This window comes from Astatotilapia calliptera, chromosome 9, assembly GCF_900246225.1.
Source record: "Astatotilapia calliptera chromosome 9, fAstCal1.2, whole genome shotgun sequence".
NCBI lineage: Eukaryota > Metazoa > Chordata > Actinopteri > Cichliformes > Cichlidae > Astatotilapia > Astatotilapia calliptera.
Window position 1 is genome coordinate 3,843,274 of NC_039310.1, and position 23,097 is coordinate 3,866,370.

Consider the following 23,097-nt stretch of genomic DNA (forward strand, 5'->3'; position numbering starts at 1 on the left):
AGTACTCAGGGCCTTCAAGTTACACACTATGAAAGGCAGCAACAAGTTTAATGTTCAGAAACCTAAAGTCTGTATCAGCAGCAGAATGGAGCTAAAATAAACGTTTGTTTCAGTTCTATGAAGCTTTGAGTATTTTGGATCAGTAGCTGCTGTGTTTGTTGCATCATATTGCTGTAACTGTTTATATGCTTTATATATTCTGAGCTAAGTTGATCTATAGTGTTACATCATATTCTATAAGGATGTTATGTGTTTGTAGACTTTCTGCCCAGTTTGACCCATTTAGCAGAAGTCAGCCTGTTTAAGGCTCTGATGTCTATTCTGTGTGACTTACAGCAGTTATGACATGGTCTGATTTTCTCACCCAATAAAGGAATATTTCATATATCAGTCTACTCTTCATTCTATCAGACACAGTTATCACAGCTCCTACATTTGCTTTTTACACATGTATGTAAGCATTGAGCCAAATTTAGTAATGCCAACATATTAAATGAACAATATTTGTCTCTTATATATAATACATCTATATATACACTGTCAAAGATACTCGTCCTTGACTGAAGATTTAAGGTGACAGGAAATATAAATAACTGCAACTTGAATCTTTGACCCAGAATTCAAGCTCACTGCTGTAATATATCCTGTAATATATCTCATAATAATCTGACAATAATATAATATTGGCCATATTATATTTACATCACCACAGTGAGATGACTTTAGTCTCATGAACAACATGAGCTAATTGTTATTTACTAGCTAATCTTAAATGACTGTTCAGCACAGAAATGAAGCCCAACAATCATGTTTACAGTCCCGTGGTCTCAGCCTCAGATACTCAACTAATCACAGTGATGTCATGACAAAAATGAAAGACAAACAAAACATTTTCTTCTTCATTTCTGTCACACAAAGCTGTATGCAACGTTTCTCGCGGTTAGTATCATGGTTGCTAGGCAACCTGAACAGCGCGACGGAGGCCAGACCGTCCCATTTCACACGCCTCTCACTTCCGCACTTCTCGTACTTATAGTACGAACCGTGCGTACTGCGCGTACTTCAAGCGTGCAGACCCTGAATTGGGACACAGCCAGTATATACAGACAGGAGGTGATGAGGGAAGTGGACACAGCTGAGACAAATTAGGGGCGATGAGGCAGAGGGGAACAAAACAGAACACACTGAACACGGGACGCAAGACTGTCAAAGTAAAACAGGAAGCACAGAGACGCGGGCCTAAGACTCACACACCTGACATAACATTAGGGATAAAACAGGGAGGCAACGAGACGACAAGAAACACCAGGAGAGCAACACGGGAGGGAGAGAGAGGGAATCCAAACATGGAGACGAGACAGACGGAGGGGCGAGCGACACACACGGGCGACACGGAGTCAGGCAAACACACAAGACGAAGCTCAGGGAAACGCACAACACTAAACAGAGTTTACACAGGAACCAAATCATCCCCGTACACAGAGAATAACACAGCTCAGGACTTCACAATAAGCAGTGCTCTTCAATACTAAACAAATGATTTCTTAAAAAGAAACACACTTATTATTATTATAGGAAGCAGTTTGTTACAATATTACTAGTTATTTCTTAACATTACATGCACTGTCCCTTCATTTGTAACTCACAATGTAAACCTCAGAATATCGTCCCACACTGACACAGGCTCCTACTGACACTCAGCTGATGTTCAATAACACAAAGCCATGAGCAAGTAGACTCTACAGTAGAGTCTACAGTAGAGTTTATAGTAGAGTCTACAGTAGAATCTACAGTAGAGTCTACAGTAGAGTTTATAGTAGAGTCTAGAGTAGAGTCTACAGTAGAGTCTACAGTAGAGTTTATAGTAGAGTCTACAGTAGAATCTACAGTAGAGTCTACAGTAGAGTCTACAGTAGAGTCTACAGTAGAGTTTATAGTAGAGTCTACAGTAGAGTCTACAGTAGAGTCTACAGTAGAGTTTATAGTAGAGTCTACAGTAGAATCTGCAGTAGAGTCTACAGTAGAGTTTATAGTAGAGTCTACAGTAGAGTCTACAGTAGAATCTACAGTAGAGTCTACAGTAGAGTCTACAGTAGAGTCTACAGTAGAATTACAGTGGAAACAGGTTTTTGTTCAGTTCTTCGTTTCATCTGATTCCACATGAATTATTAAGGTTCGTTTAGATCATGCTCTGAAACAACTGTCCAAAGAAGAACCAGGAAGTGTTTCATAACAGGGACCGAATGGCAGGAATGAAGCGATATACATAATGAACTCTGCAGTGAACAAGAGCAACAGTGACTAAAGGAGAATCAGCACAGGTGAAGGGAAGTGGGCGGGCCCCGAGGTAAACTTTCCTCTACATCCAGGCGAAAGCCAGAGTGAAGTACACTGCTGACTGACACGTGCCCTCGTACCAAATACCACAGCTCTGCTAGAGGACTCATTAAAGGGTCACTTTAGAAGAACTGGAGCTGACAGCAGGTGCACATTAATGATTTAGCCGAAAAATGACTAAAACAATCAGGCTTTATGTATGTTTTCACCCCCGTGGGGATATTCTGTCATTCTGTCACAGCTTTTGGACGACTCGACGCTGGATTCTAAACTGAAAGCTGGGAAACTTGAACTTACCCGAGTGAATGGCAGAGATCAATATACACATTCATGATGATGGACAACAGCAATGTCTGTGGACGAGAACGCCAACAGCATATTAGGGTTATTATAGTTAAACTAAAACTAGGTGTGAAAAGCACTCTGCTGAATGTGAATACAAACAGCACCTATAACTAATACGAACCCCAACAACAGTATAAAGCTAGCTGGACCGGTACATTTGGTAAGTGGGGCTTTTCTACATGATCAATGCACTGATGCACGCACACATAAAGAATATCAGCTGTTATCTGTTCTAACACTGTTATTTCATTACTATGGATTTTTTTTAATCCACGGAACTGCAATAAAATGTTTCAGTAACTCTGGATAATTGAAACATTTTAACGCCTTGTGTTTTTATTGCTATTTTGTAACAAAGGATATTTTTATACCATAAAACATTTTGTATTTACATTTCAATTCTAGGAGGAGGGACATGAGCTCATCATGTCTCACGTTCCTGACCACACAGCTACTATTACAACTTATTATTATAAACAGTTCTTTGCTCTGTGTCAAAGTCGAAATGCGCTCATAGTAAAGCAGAACCTTTTGGATGCGGTTTCCGTTGAACAGAACCAAATTAATGTGGATTATAGATGAAACTTTCAGTCCACATCGCCTTTGTTCAACGAGTCCGAGCTAGCAGCAGGTAGCTAGCTAAGCTGTCATCCATTAGCCTCGCTCAGCCTGCTAACTAGAGTTTGACTGCAGGTGATGAATGTGACATTTTACTGCTAATGTTTGTTAGCCTGCTAACAGTTCGCTTGGTGAGGACTCGCGCGCTCCTACCTGTCACCTCTGAAGAACACCCTCTCCTGAACAGTGCGCGTGCACTCTCCGGACTTTTGGGGGCGTGGTTTAACCCTGAGTGACGATGACGGTGGCAGCACTGAGCAGGCTGACCGACTGATGACATGGTTACGGTTCAGTAGAAAACCATCACTCAGCGGTTCCTGTCAGCTCCTCCACCTACGACCTGCACACTGTAGTCATCATCACACACATACATATATATATTTAAAAGGGACAGTGCAGTTTAACATAGTCCAAGTACAAACATGAAAGTAACGCACGTACGTTTATAGCTATTGCTAATTGTCAATAACTGTGCCTTGTTGGGCTTACAATCAAAATAGATACATTTTACAATAAAACCAAATTACATCATAAATGCAATTACATTAATTAATAGACAATTAAAATTAAATTAAAATCCTTAGTTGACTACATTTCCCTTTAACCACACTTTAAGCTTCAATGTAAAGGATCTGATGTCTGTAATCAATTCGATTTTGGTTGGAAGTGTTCCACAGATGGCAAGCTGACTGACCGAATGCAGATCTGCGATATGACATCTTGCAGTTGCCGTTCACCTTACTCCTGGTAATACGATTACTATCTGGTCTCTGGATGTTTCTATTGAGACACTCTGGGGCCATCCTATTTATACATTTAAGAAAACACAAATGATTAAAACTCTTAAAACTAAGTAGTAGCAATATTTCTTTAAAATGTGACAATGATGCCACTGAACAGATTTTTTATCCATTATTTTTAAAGATATAAGGACACCACAGGCTGACTGGTGCTGCTTGGGTCCAAACTGTCATACAATATGAAAAATGAGAGAATATCATAGAACGCATAAACATCTGAGCTGCTGAAGTGGGTATAAAGTGCCAAATTAACTTAAAACAACTCAGATCAGCCTTGACCGTCTTAGCAATCTTTTTTACATGCTTGTCAAATTTAAGATCTGAATCTAAAATTATTCTAAAAACGTAGATCTCATATATAGATATATCTATATATGAGATAGATCTATCTATCAAAAAATCCCAGTCTGTTTCTTCCAGTCTTCCCACAATGCTCTTCTTCTTCTCCATCAAACTTTTCAACAGCCAGAAATCAAACATTAGTAATGGAGGCATGTTTATTAAGAGACAGAAACACTCGTTACAGGTTCACAGGCTGCACACTCGACCATGGTCATAGAAAACATTCAGCATCTAGTTCCTCACAGGCTGTTTTAGACTAGCAGCAATGCTAAGCTGGCTTTGGGCTTATCCAGGTGACTTCAGGGCTAATGGTGGGTTTGTTGTTCTATGAAGGCGGTTCACTTCATCGAGGTAACCTATGCTGTGAAACTCCTGCAGGTCAGAGACCAGCAGGTATCACTGAAAACAGTGACACCACACCTGGTCCCCCTGTGTGCAGACAGTCCACAGTGTCGTGAGTAATAAAATAAGAGATATGGATTTTTATAAGCAACAACATATGATCCAAAGACACCTGTGCCCACCTTAGGCTGAAATTGTGTTTTTCTATTGAATCTTTACTGTCAAATCCTTAAACAGCACCAAGTCTGCAGCTAAAAGCAGAAAAAGTAAAACTGTTCCAAGTTTCTGATGAGCTGGATTTGAGTAGGCGAGTCTTTGGAGCACAGAACTGTAGTGTTGACTCCACCACAGGCTGAAGGCCAGCTGCTCTTCCCAGTGTGCATGTGACTGGGCTCGTTCTTAGTATGGTTTGCCTCCCAGTGAAGTAAGCATCTCCAGCCTCTCTGCAGCAGTGGGCATGTCAGGTTTCACACCATCTCTTCTCCTCTGCACCATGATGTTGTGCTGCAAGACAAAACAGACCAGCCAAAGAAAGCACATCAGATAATTATCAGAACAGCACCTGCTAATAATGACGGCTGAATAAATAGCACGACACCTTCTAACCAAGTCAGTGTGACTGCTCAAGTCTCGCTTGTAAAGGTCACAGTGGGTCTGAGGAAATAACCTCGATGACATCACAGTGACATCATGGAGGGCTTTGAGTGCCAAACTGAAACGATTACATCATCAATTCAGCTGGTTTCAGAATTATTAACTGATGCATTTAATCAATTCATTACGTGTGTAAGACAGGTCCATCCTATCGCCAGGTATGATGAACAGGTATCCCACAATGCATTTCAAATCACAAGTGGCAGTGCTGCTCTAAACTGTAAGCAATAGGGTGGCTTTAAAAAAGAAATCACTTCCTGATTCAAACTGATTTCAGTTTGATTAAAGCTGGATCAGTACATCGCTTTTTAAAGACGGCAGAAACTCAGCCTAAAGCTCACAAAACTATTTCAACAACCAGCAAACGGCTAAAACTGCAAATGACAGCAGGTACACGGCTTCAACACAAACATAAGTGAACCGCCTCAGGCTGGGCCTCAGCGTCAGCTCGTACTCACAACGCTCCTCAAACCCAACGCTGAAAATGACAGACTGAAACAAGTACAGCACACGTACAACCATCAGAGCTCCACCTGTGACAGGCGGAGGGGGTGTTGTGTCCCACTTTATAAGGTGCGGTGCAGCACAGCTCCAAACACTTCAGCAAATATCCTCCAGCTTTAGAAACTGACCACAGGTTTACATTTAGATCGGCGCTCACAGCCCTCTGTACCACAAGAGCACACAGTTACCATACCTGTGTGAAACACTTGTGCTGTGGAGTCTGACGTGTGACAGGCGGCTGAAGTTAATTACATTATAGTAATAATAATAATAATAATGTGTTAGTCCCTGTAGGGAAATGACTCCTCTGCATTTAACCCATTCACCCAGTGAAGCAGTGGGCAGCCACTAGTGCAGCACCCGGGGAGCAGCGTGTGCAGACGGTACCTTGCTCAGGGGCACCTCAGGGTAGCCGTTCAGTGGATTCGAACCCCCGACCTTCTGATCAAGGGGCAACCACTCTACCTAGTGAGCTAGCCCTGCTTGTTGATGTGAGCCAATACTAAGAGAACCCCCGTTTGGTGGCCTTTTCTTTACACACACACACACACACACACACACACACACACACACACACACACACACACACACACACACACACTAGGGCTGCCACGATTACGTCGACTATCAAAATCGTCGACGACTGATTTAATAGTCGACGTGTCGTTTGAAGCTTTGTAAGATCACAAAAGACGCAGGAATAAGTAGCAGGATTTAAGAGTGTAATAACGGACTGAAACAGAAGATGGCAGCACTGCATGTACAAGGATGCCAGCTACCGTTAAACCCCGAAGAAGAAGCAGCTGTGTCCCAGAATTCATAGCGTGGCCCAGCGCAGTTTCCAACAATGGCGGCAGCTAGTTAGTTTTAATATTACTCTTATTATTCTTTCTGGGTCACAAAATAAACGTTTAACATATTTTCAGGCGAGAATGTAGCTGTGCAAACCTCAAATATCTGCTCAGTTTATCAGGACACCGCATATTTTCAAAAGCGCTCCGACGTTTTCGGAGACGTCTGTTACCCACTAGCTCGATAGCGAGCCGGGGGCGAGGCTAGCTAGCGCCGTGAGAACACCGGACTCCCGGCAAATTGTTTTCAAACCCACCGCCGTCTTTCGCTACTCAGGTTAAACATATATAAGTCACTTAGATAACTTAAAATGTTATTGTTTGGCTTTTTTTTTTAGTATTTTATTTGTTCCTGAGTAAATAGGTTTGGCTGAGATTAAAGTTATAGTTTTTACACAGCTGAATAAACGTCAAGCAGACAGCTGATTAAACAGAAGTGTGAGATGCTCCAGAATATACTCCAGTGTCCTGTTATATTTTAGATAGAAGGAGTTTATTAAACTTCACCGAAACAATCTGCAAACTTCATTAAACTTTAATAAACTATCATCTTGTCTTTACTTTTAGTGAGAACATACCTTAAACACTTAAAGCTGTAAGCTAATGATAGTTATATAAGAGCAGATGCTGCTGGTGCAATAAGCTGTAGTTTTACGTCTAATGGATGATGATCTGATTAGTCGACTAATCGCAAAAATAATCGGTGACTAGTCGACTATCAAAATAATCGTTTGTGGCAGCCCTAACACACACACACACACACACACACACGGTGATGTGTGACCCAGATGTAAACAGATTGGTCATGTGACCACTGCCGTGTGACACAGTAATGATAAACACTTCCACAGTTACAACAGCACGGCTTTGCTGTGACAGTATTCTGAAGAGTTCACTATCGCGAGCAGGCAGGTTGATCCTTTACTCACACGTGGAGCTGAAACAACAGCAGGCTACTTTCAGTGCTTACATTTGACCGATGCCATTTCGCTCTGGCTCCATGGTGTACTGGTTTACAGGTTAGCCTACTGAAAGATTCCCAGTTGATCCCAGACACACAAATCCCTCTATGGTCATGTCCATAAGAGCAACTGAGAAATGTGCTGATGTGACGCGAGATACGACTGCACCACAATAGCGGTCACTGATCATAGCGCTTATGAAAAGACTAAGATGCCCTGCATACTGTTCGCTGCACTCAGTGATCAAACAGCCATTTAGATTGTGGCGATATAATTATGAGGGTATATTGACCCTAAAAGTGCAGGATGTCCATTTTATTTGTAGATATGAGCACTTCATGAAGGAGCGTGTTAACCCACGTTTCCATCAGCACCCACTCAGATCAACTCGCCGAGGCTCGCCACGACTCCACTGACTGCTTTTTCATTACAACCGAGTACCACCTGACCTGTGTCGTTATTGTCATGGCGACACAACAGCACCCCGTGATATAATTAGTATGTAATATGCTACAACAAAGGCGGACATTGAGCCAATGATACACCCGCTGCTCGGCCTGTAGCTTTGCGTCAGACTCGGGGACCATGGCGATGTTAGTTGCCAGGTTTAAAAAAATGTCAGTTTTGGGTTTGTGAAGGAGACGCTGTGATGACTCATCGAGTGACGTCCCTGCCCAGCCAATCGGAGGCCTGCCGTCTGCTGGTGTCACATTTTGGGCTCACCTTGGATTGCTTGGAACCCCGGCCGAGTAGGTACTAAAAAAGGACCTGGTAGCAGGTACTCTGACCTAATGAAACTGTACCGAACTGTGGCCTGGTCTCTGTGCCGGGGGTCCGAGTCTGTCTGAGGGACTCCCTTTCTCCGTTTGTTCCAGGACAAAGCTCTGTTCTCTACGCTTTCATGTCTTTACTGAACTTGGTGATGTTTCCGTCGTGTTTACAGTGTAAAGTAGCTTTTCTCACTCACTGCAGCCTGCATGCTTCTGCTCAGTGCTGCTGAGTCACGTGACCAGAGGACGGCTAATCACAGCCTGCAGGAGAGGAGGTGTTTGCACAGACACGCCAGCTTTCTGAAGGGCGGGAGCCCAACTTAGGACAGAAACAAACTAAAGCATCGAGTCCATCCTGTTAGTGTCGATCAGATACCAAAACCACTGATACTGCTGGCTAACATGTGTTGCTCATTACTTGTGGTGCCTTGAGCATCCACCACTGCAGCATCAAGGATGAAGATCTTTCAAGATCTTTGCCAACAACAAATCGAAACATGAAAACATTACACTCACCCAGTATTTCCTACAGTTCTTATATCTCTGGAAGTAGGTGGAGCACATGCTTTTATCATAGTTGTAGGCATTCAGACACTTCTGGGAGTCATCGCTCTCCTGAGAAAAGGCGTATTTCAAAGCACAGGATTAGAAAGCCGCATGTGCCAGCAGCAGGCACACAGCCGACACAGCGCAGCACGTGACAGACGGCGAGCTTACTTCGATGCAGGGGTTAATGTCCTGGTTCCGAACTTTCCGTGCATTTTGATCCATCTGAATCTGGATGGATGGAAAGAAACAGGCTAGTTTTTCTTCTCTTTGTGACTCCAGGCAGCATTTTAACATGAACCCATAGACTAGACAGAAAATACGGACATGGTCAATGTCATGTTAATTATGTGACTGTTTTCAGTGTCATTGTTGTAGCTTTTTTTAACTACATGTCACAATTTCCTATCTATACAACCAGAAGTGAGCCGCTGGCTTCCCTGTTTGGATCCATCATCTGTGTCCACTAGAATTAGTTAACTGAACTGAAATAATGATAACACAGTGACTGCACAGGAAGGCAGACGCCTACATAACTGCCTCCTTTTGCCCTACTCAAAGGCCGTTTTTTCCTTTTTCAGCGGCAGACATTGTGATGTATGATGGACGTTTGTCTTGCAGTGAACCAGGCATTTCAGAGGTACTATATCAACACTGGACTGTTATTGTGGGCAACATTTAAAGATCAATACACATTAGCTCACTTTCAATTGTTACATTGACATGACACGTGGTTGTGGTTATTTGTGCACCAAGAAATCATTCCAGTGCATTTTGCTGTAATACACACCCCAAAATGTTTATACTGTGAAGCTCGAGTTTGATGAAACGCATCATTATTTATGCCACAGGTCGATTTACAACTTGAGGATATCAAAGATTAAGTTGTGATCAGTTTGGAGACTTTTATATCATGTTTACAGTTTTTCTTAGGATTAAACAAATGAGTGAAATAAAAAAATGTGTGTAGTTTGAAATACATGCCGAATTAAAAGGCAGTTCTTTCACACACTGTTTTAATGATTCCTGGAGATCGGAAGCGTTAAAAAGAGCACTTGTTATTTAATTAGCAGATTTCCTAACGACGGTGGGTGCAGCTGAGCGTCCTCCCCCAGCACGTTTCTATATCGTATCAAGCGAAAGCTTCTTTAATGTCTCCAAACGGTGCAGAAACGTTGCAGCAGCTGAATGTGAGTGGAATACTCACCATTGCCTGAATGTTACAACGTGCCTTGTAGAACCCGGCGTTAGCCTAGCGAGCTGTGCAAGCAGCTAACATCCACTGCAGTGAAGACGAGCCAGCTTTAGCAAACACACAACCAGGCTAGACTCCGAGCAACACCGAGCTAACTGATAACGCAACCTTCTGTCACCTTACCGCCGCCTCTGGTTACTGCACCGGCGCACCGCGACGTCACCGAGGACTGACGTCAATATGAGCCAATAGACGCTGTAAAAACCTGCAACGTAGAAAGATAATCCAGCGAGCCAATAGGATTCCGACCCTAACTGTTAGGTTTCGTATCCTTGCAAAACAGGGGCGAAAAGAAGTTTCGGGGATTAACGGCGAGTCCAGTTTTTGAGTTTTATTTACAGACAATGTGAGCGACACTAAAGTGAAAACGACAGCGCCTTTCACAAATCAAAAAGCGCCTTGTCGGAACTTTAAATGGGTGTGACTAACTCCAAGTTCGGTTGCATCGCAGCGCATACACAATGGCTGCTCGAAAGAGGAGAAAGCAAACAATTTTCAGGCCCGCCGCGTCTCGCAAAAAATATGAGAAAAAAATTATTAAAAATTCGGAAAATAGTTGAAAGTGAAGAAAAACTCAACAGAAAGGATGATAAAGCGTCCGGGGTAAGTCTGGTGCAAAATAAGGAAACGGTTACTCAGTTCTTCAATTAAAATATCGGGGTTATTTAAATTATGAGCGGGGTGAGCTGGGGGAAAAGTTAGTGTTAATCAGTACCCAGCTTTGGACCACAGAGAAAACGAAGGCAGGGCACAAGGACTGAGAAATGTCAAATCAGCGGTGTCACTGCTGATATTAGTGTGACGGTGCGTGTTCACGAATATTAAAGATCCCACGAAGCGGTGGTGTGAAGGATACTTGAGGAAAGTTGAACACTTGGTTTATTTTTCTAATATAATAACAATGGCAGTGCCGTGAGCCCCGTCACGAACAGGCGCGCTGAGGAATAATGTTCATTTTCCTCCGCGCGGACTTGACTTTAGCGCACGCAGTGTCAACATTCGTGTCGGTTCAAGCATCTCCTCGCAAAGCCGCAGCGGCCGCACTGACATTTTGTCTGCGGCCGTGTACTGTATGGCGTTTCCCCTCCGCGCTATTGATCAGTGTGACACAGAAGCTCGCGTCCCGAAACAAGCGGCTCCGTTTCTTGTCGATAAAGTAGAAAATGGAGGGAGAACTAATGCGGCAGCGCCGAGCGACCCAGCATAGTGTCTTTAAAGTTACCGTGGCTCGGTGTGATTTGTGTGGCAGGTTCACACTTCGTGGGCTGTTAATGAAATGTGTGCCTGTCGCTGTTCCGCCGTGCACAGCCGGTCATATGTCAGGCTACGGTACCTTAAACGTGAAGCTTCCACAGACTTGTTCGGTGCTGTCCAATCAGCAGCCAGTCTGTCTGTACCTGTCTCACATACATTAAAGCTTCTGCGACGCTTGCTTTGAACCCGCCCGTAGTTCCGATGTGCTGCTTAAAGAGACTGCAGAGACACAGCTGTCCAACCCGCTTCATCACATTAGGAACTGATCAAAGTTTAGGGAAATTCTGAGAATTTAAATGCGGGTATAACCGGATCCTAAATCAGCCAAAAAGTAACTTTCTGCTTGTTTCTGTACAATTCACCAAGTTTAAAGCGCTTTATTCTTTCTGATCAGACGGAAACGATTTCATTTGTTTTTCTTTTACAGATGAAGAGTTCTTTGTTGGAATGAGACACATTTAGTTTCCTTTTGCTTCGAAGAATAAAGATTATTCCAAGAGTATAAATTCATTCAGACCTTCAGAGATTAAAGCAAAGAGCTGCTTAAAGAAGAAGAATAATAATAATGATAACAATAATACATTTTATTTGAAAGCACCTTTCAGAACACTCAAGCACACTGTGCACAGAAGAATCTATCCACACTTTCACTAAAACATGAATCAATGCTTCAAAGTTTTACCAAACAGGCACAAGTAGTGACCGTAGTAACAATTAATCATGTTGCTAAAGAATACTGATACTAAGTAGATACATTTGTAACTTCTCTAAAATAAACAGTTATACATAAAAAATGTCCTTTTTTTCCCCCTTTTTTGATGTTTTCTTATGGTTTTTGTTTTTTTTGTAAACATTAAAAGTTCTTCTGCTAATTCTTAATTATTACAAAATAACCGAGCATGTACTGTGTAGTTATGTGGAATCATTTAGTGAATGTTTTCAGCTCATAAGTTAAACGAAATTCTAAATGTGTTTAATTATAGAGGTATCAGCCCCAAACCATCATCCGGTGCAAGGAGTGATGCAGTGTCTTTATTCATCAGTGTTTTTATTGTCAAGGTTTCATGGTGCTGCGTGAACTACTTTGCAGATCAGGCAACATTTAATTTGACATAAAATAATTGTATTTTTTCTTTGGTCAAAAATGGATGAAAATGCAAGATGTGATCTGTTTGTGTGCACTGAACAACTCTTCTCTTTGTCAAATTCAAATTCAAATTTTATTTGTCACGTACACAGTCATACACAGTACGATATGTAGTGAAATGCTTGGACAACTGCTCGTGACCTAAAGAAAACAAAAAAGGAAAAGGCTATGAATAAGATAGGAAATAAATATGAAAAATTAAAAAGGGTAAATTTAACTAGGAAGGAATAAAATATAAATTAAGGTTAAAAATGAAATAACTGTACAACACAAATTAGAATGAAGGGTAAATTTAACTGGAAGAATAAGATAAAATATATAAATTAAAGTTGAAAATAAAATAACTGTACAACAAAACACACAATATAGAACTATATAAGAATGTATGAAGAAATATAAATAAATATATACACAATAACAGCAGCTGTACAAGTATTAACTGGAAATGAAGAATATAGTGACCAGTGTTGTGCAAAACCAAAGTCCAGAAAGTCCAGTGTGTGTGTAAGAACCATATGTGTGGGTCAGTACTGTGTGGTGGTGTGATTGAGAGACCGTATCGCCTGCGGGAAGAAGCTCCTCCTCAGTCTCTCTGTGTTGGTCTTCAGGGAGCGGAATCGCTTTCCTGACCTCAACAGAGAGAACAGTCTGTTGTTGGGATGGCTGAGGTCCTTCACCATCTTCCTGGCCTTGGTCCAGCACCGCCTGCTGTAGATTGAGTGCAGGTCAGGGAGCTCGGAGCGGATGGTGCGCTCAGCTGACCGCACAACCCTCTGTAGAGCTCGTCTGTCCTGCATGGTGCTGTTCCCGAACCAGGTTAAGATGTTTCCCGTCAGGATGCTCTCTATGGTGCACGAGTAAAAGTTCCTGAGCACCTTGGAGGGCAGTTGGAAGTCTCTCAAGCGTCTGAGGTGGTAGAGACGCTGTCGGGCCTTTTTCACCACGGTGTTGATGTGACAGGACCATGACAGGTCCTGCGTGATGTGAACTCCGAGGTATTTGAAGCTGTCCACTCTCTCCACTGGGCACTCGTTGATGACGGGGGTCTGGTAGTTCCTCTCCTGCTTAGTGCTGAAGTCCACTATCAGCTCCTTTGTCTTACTGACGTTTAGAAGGAGGTTGTTCCTCTGGCACCAGTTCTCCAGATTCCTAATCTCCTTCAGGTAGGCCGTCTCGTTGTTATCAGAGATCAGGCCCACCACGACGGTGTCGTCAGCAAACTTGATGATGGTGGTGGAGCTGGTAGTGGCCACACAGTCATATGTGTACAAAGAGTACAACAGGGGGCTCAGAACACACCCCTGGGGGGCTCCAGTGCTGAGAGTGGTGGAGGCTGAGACATGTCCGCCCATCCTTACTGCCTGTGGTCTGCCAGTTAGGAAGTTGGAGATCCACTGACACATAGATGAGCTGAGTCCCAGATGCTCCAGCTTGGTGGTGAGTGTGGAGGGAATTATGGTGTTAAATGCAGAGCTGTAGTCTATGAAGAGCATTTTAACATAATTCCCCCTTCTAGTGTCCAAGTGAGTGAGTGATGTGTGGAGGAGATGAGAGATGGCATCGTCTGTGGAACGATTTGTCTGTGTTTGAAAACTAATTTAGAATAGAATTTGAATAGAATGTCCAACAGAATAGTTTTTATTTTTAATAGTTTGAAATACACAGTTAAAGATTTCACACTAAGGAGATTTTATTTCTTTTTTGTAGATTCCAGCAAGTTGGTTAACTGGGGAAAGTAATGGTGTGTGAGATTGTGTAATTAGAAAGAGAAGGGCTGTCGGTGTTAGCTACTGATCCTGAAGGATTCAGTGCACCTCACCGCATCAGCAGCAGGACAGCTTCATGTACAGGGCTTAGCTGGTGGACCCTGCACACAGAAATAAGACCTTTCTCTGTTTAAAGAAATGTAAGCAAATAAACTAAAATAACCACATCTTTGTTTTATGTTACATTCTTTTAAATGACAAAGTACACATGCATGTGTGTCACGTTATTAGCATTATTAGATCGGTCTATATATATTTCTGTAAGGTTGGATAAGACCATGTTCCCTGTGTGTTACATCACCTGTGATTAAATCGAAATGTTGGCCCATTTTTGTCTAACGTAGGATTTCAGCTGCTGCTCGCTTCAGACGCTGTTGATATGATTTAAATACCTGGACTGCAGGGAGACAAGTCTGACAGACGGTTCAGTTCGATTATCTTGGTATAACAAACAAAGCTTTCCCTGAAAAAGACGTGTATGAAAGTTTCTCTTGCCATGTCACTAATTCCCCTTCACATCATGACTGCTAAACTCTGCACTAGTTAAAAAGACCAATGGTCTGACTCCTCTTTAGCCCGTAGGACACAAAAGAATTAAAAATACAGATGAGTCAAACCATGAGACAGTTTTCCACTTTGCCAGGCTTCAGGTCCACTGGTTGTTTTTTCCCAAATAAAACGATTATTAGATCTAATTATAGTTAAATTATTGATCACAGCTCAGCCATCTGGTGCCACTGTGGCCAATGAAAGGGCTGCCCACTGGGGTGGTTCTTTTCTACATGACCTACAAAAATATTTAAATAAATGATTTTGTGGTCAGAGGTTTCTGTGCACTTACAAAGACATGATTGTACAGCACACATCTTTGATGGCTTTAACAAGCAAGAACTGAGTGCACACGTTTGAATTTGTTTTGGATTTGCATCCCTGCTGATGGGTCGACAGAACCCATCAGGCCCAGAACTTGATGTTAGTGATGGAGTGACAGGTCGTGTCCCTTTGCCAGCATAAAGGACTCGACTGACCAGTACTGTCCAAGGAGCTCAGTCAACATCTAAGGAGAAGAATTACACGTGTTGGGAAGGTCTCTCGGAGCCATATCTAAACAGCTGCATATTCCTAAATCTTCACCATTCTAACAATATTATATCAGTGCAAATTATTCTGTATGTCGTCTGGAAGAAGACCCCAACTATCACTTTAAGATGAGAGGAAATTGGTTGGGAAGTTCAGGAAGAACACAGGAACCACCAACCACCAAACCTGCCATGAACTGGAAACTGATGGAACTCCATGGCAACAAAAAAGAAGCTTGTGCTCCAAAATCACCGTCTTCAGCCCGAGTTGAAATTTCCAGTTCCCCATATGGACAAGCCAAATGGGGTATTTGGCCGCGACGATGACGTATGTTTGGAGAAGTAAGGCTTTCAGACCCAAGAACACTGAGCTCATACGATGGAATAATAAAGACAAATTTCAGCTTCACCTCAAACCAGCAGCTTGGAGACGATTGGCTCATCAGAATTTCTTTTAGAATAGCTAAAGTGGGCCAACACTCAGCTTCTGGGATGGCTTTCCCTAACATCTACCTCAACCTTAGTGAAAATATTTGCACTATACATAAAAGTACGGTTTGGACATGGAAACCACTTATTTTAAATGAGCCAATTATCACGAGTAGTCCATTGTATACATTTGAGACGGTATGTAAGACTTTCGCGCAAATCCAAAAGAAATTCAATTTGCACCCATGTTTTCAGTTCAGAAGGGGCTACCAATCTAAACTGGTCATGGTTTCTGATTCGGGGGACAGGAAGAGGGTCCAATTATCCAGTTGAGGGTTCCTGGGGCCTGGAGTCTATTCCAGCTGCCATAGGGTGAGAGCTGGGTGCATCTTTCACCAGTATTTTGCAGGATGAGTGTGTTGTGCTTATTAGTCACCAGTTTGACATCATTTGCAGGAGTTATCCCGTTTCTATGTTGATGTATTTTCACTGCAGGTCGTTATTGGCGCTCCTGCCGTGTTACAGCCTTGTCCTATACCGAAGCTCTGACGATATTTCTGCCCTTTCTCTCCCTCTCTCACAGACCCCTGTGTCCAGGCAGTGCTGAACACATAAAACTGGACAGAATAATCACATCAGTACTAGTCCGGCGCCGTGCATCGGTCCATGTAGCTGGTCAGCCTTAGGGTGCCATGGCCACGGGAACCCAGGGCCACCGTGACCAAGTCCTGGACAAAGCCAAGCTTGCAGTACCTCTGGGGAGGCGCAAGAGAGCAGAAGGCAAGCTGAAGAAGAATTTCCCTTGTCAGGAGTGTCAGAAGGCTTTCAACAGTCTGGAGAAGTTGAAGGTGCACTCATACTCTCACACAGGAGAAAGACCCTACCGCTGCTCCCACCCTGAATGCACCAAGGCTTTCGTCTCCAAATACAAGCTGCTACGGTACAGACAAGCAGCAGTACATAACAGGCTGCAACATGTTGCTTTCTCTTTGCACTTTTGGTAACGTAATGTTGTGTAGTGGTCAGATTGATGTGTTGAATTCTAGTTTGTTGTGTTTATGTGTAAAGCATGCCTACTTTAAACATGATTGCAACAATTGTGAGTGCTCATAGAATGTGTCTGTGTTCCAAGGCATATGGCAACTCACTCGCCAGAAAAAAACCACAAGTGTTCATACTGTGAGAAAATGTTCCACCGTAAGGATCACTTAAAGAATCACCTACATACTCACGATCCACACAAGGAGGCATTCACTTGTCAAGAGTGTGGCAAGAGCTACAACACGAAGCTGGGTTTCAAACGCCACCTTGCCCTCCATGCTGCCAACAGTGGAGACCTCACCTGCCAAGTGTGCCTGCAGCCATTCCCCAGCACTGGGGTTCTTCTGGAACACCTCAAAACACATGCTGGCAAGTCCTCCGGTGGGACCAAGGAGAAAAAACATCGTTGCGAGCATTGCGAGCGGCGGTTTTACACCCGTAAAGACGTGCGACGGCACATGGTAGTGCACACCGGACGCAAAGACTTCCTCTGTCAGTACTGCGCCCAGCGTTTTGGAAGGAAGGACCATCTGACGCGTCACATGAAAAAGAGCCACGCTCGGGAACTGCTGAGGGTTAAAACTGAGCCAGGCGATTCGCTGGAGCCCGTCGTCTACGACTTGGCGTCTGGGAGCGTAAAGGGGGAGCTCCCGGGAATGCTGACGCCAAGACTGCACCAGCTGAACGTGTACACAGGCCCCGTCCTCGACACCGAGCCCTTCTCCAGTCCCACACATCCCTTTTCTTTAAAGTACCCACTGGGCTCCAACTTTACCTCATACGCCGTGTCCTCACAGGAGCGGGAGCAGAATCTTAAGGGAGACCTGGAGACCTACCTGATGGAGCTGCAGAGCAGTATGCCATCCTCTGCCTCTGAAGCCCAAGAAGCCCAACTCTCCTCCTCCAAACTTGAGTTGGTTCCTGAAGTGGGTGTGCTGGAGGAAGCCAATGAGGAGATGTCCCTGTCCAAAATGTCCACATCAGTAGCAGCACCTGCAGGTGACTCTTTGGCCTTATCTTCCTCTCTAATGGATTTTTCACAGCTTTTCAACTTCCTGCCGCTCAACGGGCCTCCGTACAATCAGGTAGGGGGCAGTGGGGGGCCGGGTGTCACTTTTCTACCCAATGAAGAGCCTGCATCTCTAGTTCAGCTGCCCTCTCAGGCTGCCACGGGCTCAGAGGCTGCTGAGAGTCCACTTCAGGGGCTCTCCTCCTCCTTCATATCCAACCTGAGCACTCCAACCACACTGCCCCGCTTCCACCAAGCTTTTCAGTGACCCCAGTACATCCGGCACATGCCACTCACAAACACTGACACACATGTAGAGCTGCATGCCCATATTAAACGCCATACAAGATGCAAGTGACTGAAGAAATTGGCACATCTGTCCATTCATGATACCAGGAGACACTAACCTGACAGGAGACACAGCACTGACAGCAGCACACTCGCACCACACAGCCAGGTCAGCTGTCTGATGATGAGGGTTTGTTTTGGGCCAAATGTAAGTTATTCTCTTTTAGAGTCTTGTTTTTTTTGCCTCGGGCAGTTTAAAAAAGAAATGAATAAAATCCTGAGACTTCAGATGCATGCTGGTTACCACGTGAAGCAGCCGTGCTCAGACTCAAACCATTCTCTCTGTAGCTCATTAATAAGCTTGATGCAAACATTAAAGGGCTGCTTTGCATAACAGCATGAACAGAGCTGACACTGAGATGATTCACATGGATAAGTGTTACGACTTTGTTATACATGCGTACAGTTCTTCATATAGCACTTTGGATTTCTGGTCTTCAAAGATCGTTATATGTGATAAGATTTAAAGAGCATCCGTAGTTTTGAGGGTTTCTGTTTAGGAGCCAAAGTATAACAGGAGGTTTTTGGGAGCCATGATGGGTCGTTTATTTCTAATTAAAGTAGAACTGAACTTTTCTTTTTTCACTGTACTCGAGTGAGCAGCCAGGTGCTTTACTGTGTCATACATTTGCACTGTCAGTAGTAAGACCATGTGCTCAGCGTGTGGGATTGCCCAGTTTCAGCCATAGGCAGGATAAAACATGGACTCCAGGTCTGAAACCTGAAGCCAGTGCAGAAGTGCCTTAAACCTGCATCTTAAATGACCAACAGATGGTGAGAGCTGTGTTTGCAGTAACGTCCTCTGAGCTCTTGATCTCTGCTCTCTTTCAAAAAACTAGCTTTGTGTTTGGTGAACTTCTGTTTCTATGATCTGGCATCACTGTGTGATGTTTGTCCTGACAGGTGCCATAGAAATAAACTGTAACTGTGTTCTGGTCCTATAGACGTGGAGACCCTGAATCTCTGTCACGTGACATCTGTAAAGACTTCCTGCTGGGTTTTATATGCTCAGTTACTCATTCCAGGTTGCATTGAATTAAAAAATGACAGTATTGTGTTTAAAAGGATTATCTGTGATAAGCTCATTGGCTAAAGACGTGTGATTCACAAGTTGTTAGCCAATGAACGCGTGGCTTCACTGTCAGACCTGCCCCTCTGTCACATCGTGTCCACCTTTTATACTGTCTGTAGTTCCAACTGCTCCTGAGCTTACTATTGGAAGGTGGGAAGCATGTGCAGTCTTACTGGAGCACAGTTTGCTCGCAGAGCTCAGACAGGAAGTTGACAGAACAGTACAAACATGTTGTTGATGGATCCATTAAAGTGGTGGTTCATTCACACTATTATACACAGAGTTACTGAGCAGCAGTATTACAGTTGTCCACCAAAGTTTCCATTAACTGTATCATTCAGTGTTGCCTGCAGTTCACAGCAGTACCTCCTTCTTCTTTTTAAAGCAAACATTTCTTTCTCACAGTTTCAGAGTAAATTAGCCAGTGTGCCTCTGGCTGCTGAAAGCACATCCATCAGTTTCTTTGCATCGTAAGTGTTATCAGCTGTTCTACTGACACCAAATTCATCATCAGTCAGCTTCACTCATCACGTCACTGCTACGAAGCTCTGTAGGCGCATCTAGAATAACTGGGAATGAACCCTCATAACCTGCTCAGTGTTTGGAAGTTGGGCCTGTGGACTTACCAGAGTTTCTGCATTGGTTACCTGTAATCTGTGGTCTGATCACAGTTTCCACACTGACAGTCCAGTAACACCAGAAAGTGTTATCAGAAAATGACCAACAGTGACACAGTCCCATCCACGTGTCGCCCACCCTCTCTGTCAGGGTCTGTGCTGCTGAGTTGGGCTCAAAAACAGACTATTGAGTGGTAGAAAAATAGTTTCACAATTGGTCATAGTGACAGTGGGACCCCAGTGGAGCTTCCTGGATGCTGCCGCTGTCCCTTCAGTTGCTACTGTAGTTCCTGTTGTCTTTTGCACAGACTAACCTGACTCTAGGCTGTGAAGTTTAAGTGACCCATGTTTCCTCGGTATCTGGTATCTAAGACCTGAGGAGGCAAAACGGCCCTAAACTGTGAGAATGTGTCATAAAGTATTTTCAGCTGCTTGCTTCTTTCAGGGGCTGCCACAGCAGATGGACCCACATGTTTCATTTGGCACTAATGTCACACTGCACCCACATTTATCTGGGACGGCCACTGTGCAAGGTTGGACCACCAGAGACTGGGTTTCTCCCAGTCTCAAACCAGTTTCATGTGTAGGTGAACATGTTAAGCCCTACAACATGACTGATTGATGATCATGACATACAGAGAGATCAGACCACATGTTGGGTATTCAACACAGAAATGCTGGGAGTTTCAAATGTTACCATTGATGAACCATCAAACTGCAGGCATCACTTCTAATGTTTTTCCCTTTGACTGACGTTCATATCTTACGAATAATAAGGTCCAATTCAGTCATTTAAAATGTTAACCAAGCAAACAGGCTTTGTGATCTCTGAACAAAGAGCTAAACACAACTGTGGCATGAAGGCTTTTTGGTTTTTACTGGTTACTTTGTCACATCCTGGCTGTCGTTCCATTTTTAAAAAGGCTGTTGAGCATTTTCTTAAGTTGTGAAGTGTGACTTGAAGGGAACGTTTCAGTGTTGTGCAAACCCAGCATCAACTACAGCTGACAAATAGATCAGTTTGATGGTCAGACACTAGTCGTACATTAGTCTCTGCTGGCTACATCTATGAAGATCTGAGCACTAAAACAACTTCCCGGGAGACGTAGCTGTGTGACAGTGTGTGAAAATAACTGAAATCCTGTTTATAAGGAAACATCTTACTGCAGTGCTTAATTGGTCTTTACAGATGAAACCACTTCTTTGACATTTAGTCCTAAAACCTGCCTCTGAGGTGAAAACCTGTGTGCAGCATGTTAGACTGAAACAGTTCTGCTCCTGTATGATCGTTCAAATGAAAGGATTCACAGCTCACAGATCGTCACAGTTCATCCACACAGTGCTTTTCATTTATGTAGAAACCTCAAATCCTGGACAAAGAAAGTCAAGTTGGTAGATGTTAATACATGGAGTGTTTTTGGATCTTTAATTATAACGATTTTGAATGGTTTTTTATTGAAATGTGGTTTCTTTAAATTCTTTGATCAAAAGGATGACTTCTCACAGAGCGGGCTGATGTGGCTGATGCTCGGTCAGAAGCAGCAGGCAGTGAGTGGGAGCTCCACTCTGCCTCAGCTCCAGGTGCCTAAATCGGCTGGTTCTCGTGACATGGTTCAGGATAGCATCAGATCTCAGCTGAACAACAAGTGTTCCGGTCATAAAAATCAGACACCGCTGATGCATCGTCGTCCATGTTAGCTGTTGGTTCTCTTGACCTTTGGAGTGAAAGATGCTTAACCTCCTAGGACCTGCGTCCACCTATGTGGACATCACATTTTGGGTTATTTAGACCAAAATACTCAATTTTGCTCTACAAGGGCCTGATATCCTTTTACGAGGACATTATGCTGCTACTGTTCTATCAAAATGTTAAACGAATATCCTCATGTGTGGCTCTTATTTTTCTTAAAAACAAGAATAAGGGAAAAAAAAAATCTGGTAATTCTTTGTTTTTACATTCATTGGGTCCCAATCAAATATCAAAGAGAAATTAAAAATGCTGCCGTGGAAGAGTTCGGGTCTTAGGAGGTTAAAGATCTTGACAAATGGATAAGAGCTCACCTTGTGCCAGCTTGTAGTCACACTTTGAAGCATCACGGTGTCGGACTGTAGTCCACACAGTAACTACGTGACAACATGAACTCGTGCTGCTGGCAGACCTAAGTGGCCGGGCGTATTCATCTGTAATTCTTGATTTCATTCAGGAATCATTCAAGTGTGACTGAAACTGTAGATCTGCTGGCTGCAGACATACAGGCCGCAGGCGTCATCTTCATTTCCTGGACGTGAAGTCCCAAAGACGATGCTCTCGGTTGGATTTCTGAGTTTTGTACATAACTGAGTATGGAGTCGATTCAAAGATGTTCACGAACACATTTTCTCTCCATCTGCATGAATGCATTGATGGCGTGGAACATAGCTGGCAGTGCGCTCCATGTTTGTGTCCAGTATGAAGGAAGCACCGTACACCCCATGGCGTACTGGTTCCAGTTAGAGTGGTGATGTGTAGACAGAGAAATGCTGTGGGGTTAGGGTTCGTCACTTTGACGTGCTTTTGAGTTTCTCTGAGGTTTTTTCATTTGAATGAAGATTTCTTCTTCATGGACATGTTTCTGATTAATGGGGGGAAATGTATGTATTTGAGTAATGCCTGTGTATTTGTGCCCTGGACTAAATTGACATATCCAAACTGTATTAGCTCGTATGTTACTCTGTCACCAAAGTTTGGTTGATGGGCCACAGCAAACTGACAGATGGGAAAGTGTTCCCACACAGAATCTACTAAACAAGCGTTGAGTCTTGTTTAAACTGCTGTTTCCAAGGTCAGTAACGATGGTTCATGCTCAGCACTGTGGCTTCTGTTGTAAATGAGAAGGTATAAATATGTGGTTTCATATTTCTTGTAGCTGGATATGAATTGTTTTTCGTTTGGTTGGAGTCTTTTTTAAACTCTGGTATCAAGCAGTGACAGCACAGACAAGTCTGCTTCATGTTTGTTGCTTTCACCAC

General features: G+C 43.4%; 3 protein-coding genes across 7 annotated transcripts in view; 1 reads left to right on the top strand and 2 right to left on the bottom strand.

Moving 5' to 3' along the window:
• Positions 1–4,508, bottom strand: part of arhgef4 (Rho guanine nucleotide exchange factor (GEF) 4) — a 99,764-nt gene extending 95,256 nt beyond the window's left edge. For 2 of the 4 annotated variants that reach the window (XM_026180772.1, XM_026180768.1), the window contains exons 1-3: positions 3,995–4,508; positions 3,454–3,647; positions 2,635–2,690 (exon numbers count right to left, since the gene is read on the bottom strand). In XM_026180772.1, the coding sequence (XP_026036557.1) occupies positions 2,635–2,669 (35 nt within the window). In that variant the 5' untranslated portion in view covers positions 2,670–2,690; positions 3,454–3,647; positions 3,995–4,508. Of the gene's footprint in view, positions 1–2,634; positions 2,695–3,210; positions 3,429–3,453; positions 3,648–3,994 lie in introns of those variants that run through there. The other 2 variants (XM_026180769.1, XM_026180771.1) reach the window with 2 other exon arrangements.
• A 75-nt stretch (positions 4,509–4,583) lies between these two features.
• chchd7 (coiled-coil-helix-coiled-coil-helix domain containing 7) lies at positions 4,584–11,802 on the bottom strand. 2 transcript variants are annotated; one of them, XM_026180779.1, is made up of 4 exons: positions 11,660–11,802; positions 9,243–9,302; positions 9,042–9,140; positions 4,584–5,288 (listed from the first exon to the last, which is right to left on the bottom strand). In XM_026180779.1, the coding sequence occupies exons 2-4, from the start codon at positions 9,294–9,296 to the stop codon at positions 5,184–5,186; spliced, it is 258 nt and encodes an 85-aa protein (XP_026036564.1). In that variant the 5' UTR covers positions 9,297–9,302; positions 11,660–11,802; the 3' UTR covers positions 4,584–5,183. The 2 variants fall into 2 exon arrangements, with proteins under 2 accessions (XP_026036564.1, XP_026036563.1); XM_026180778.1 differs by lacking the exon at positions 11,660–11,802 and adding an exon at positions 10,279–10,464.
• plag1 (pleiomorphic adenoma gene 1) lies at positions 10,581–21,863 on the top strand. The gene is made up of 3 exons (XM_026180777.1): positions 10,581–10,929; positions 16,585–16,941; positions 17,134–21,863. Exons 2-3 carry the CDS (start codon positions 16,694–16,696, stop codon positions 18,317–18,319), a joined length of 1,434 nt encoding a protein of 477 aa, XP_026036562.1. The 5' UTR covers positions 10,581–10,929; positions 16,585–16,693; the 3' UTR covers positions 18,320–21,863.
• The last annotated feature ends 1,234 nt before the right edge of the window (positions 21,864–23,097 follow it).

What these genes read in the sequence shown, in the direction of transcription:
- chchd7 (XM_026180778.1), bottom strand. An exon ending in ACATTAACCCCTGCATCGAA is followed by an intron (nt 9,141 to 9,242) that starts GTAAGCTCGCCG and finishes GCCTTTTCTCAG; the next exon opens with GAGAGCGATGACTCCCAGAA. An exon ending in AGAACTGTAGGAAATACTGG is followed by an intron (nt 5,289 to 9,041) that starts GTGAGTGTAATG and finishes TTTGTCTTGCAG; the next exon opens with CACAACATCATGGTGCAGAG.
- plag1 (XM_026180777.1), top strand. Translation starts at nt 16,694, where the DNA reads ATGGCCACGGGAACCCAGGGCCACCGTGACCAAGTCCTGGACAAAGCC. An exon ending in TCCAAATACAAGCTGCTACG is followed by an intron (nt 16,942 to 17,133) that starts GTACAGACAAGC and finishes CTGTGTTCCAAG; the next exon opens with GCATATGGCAACTCACTCGC.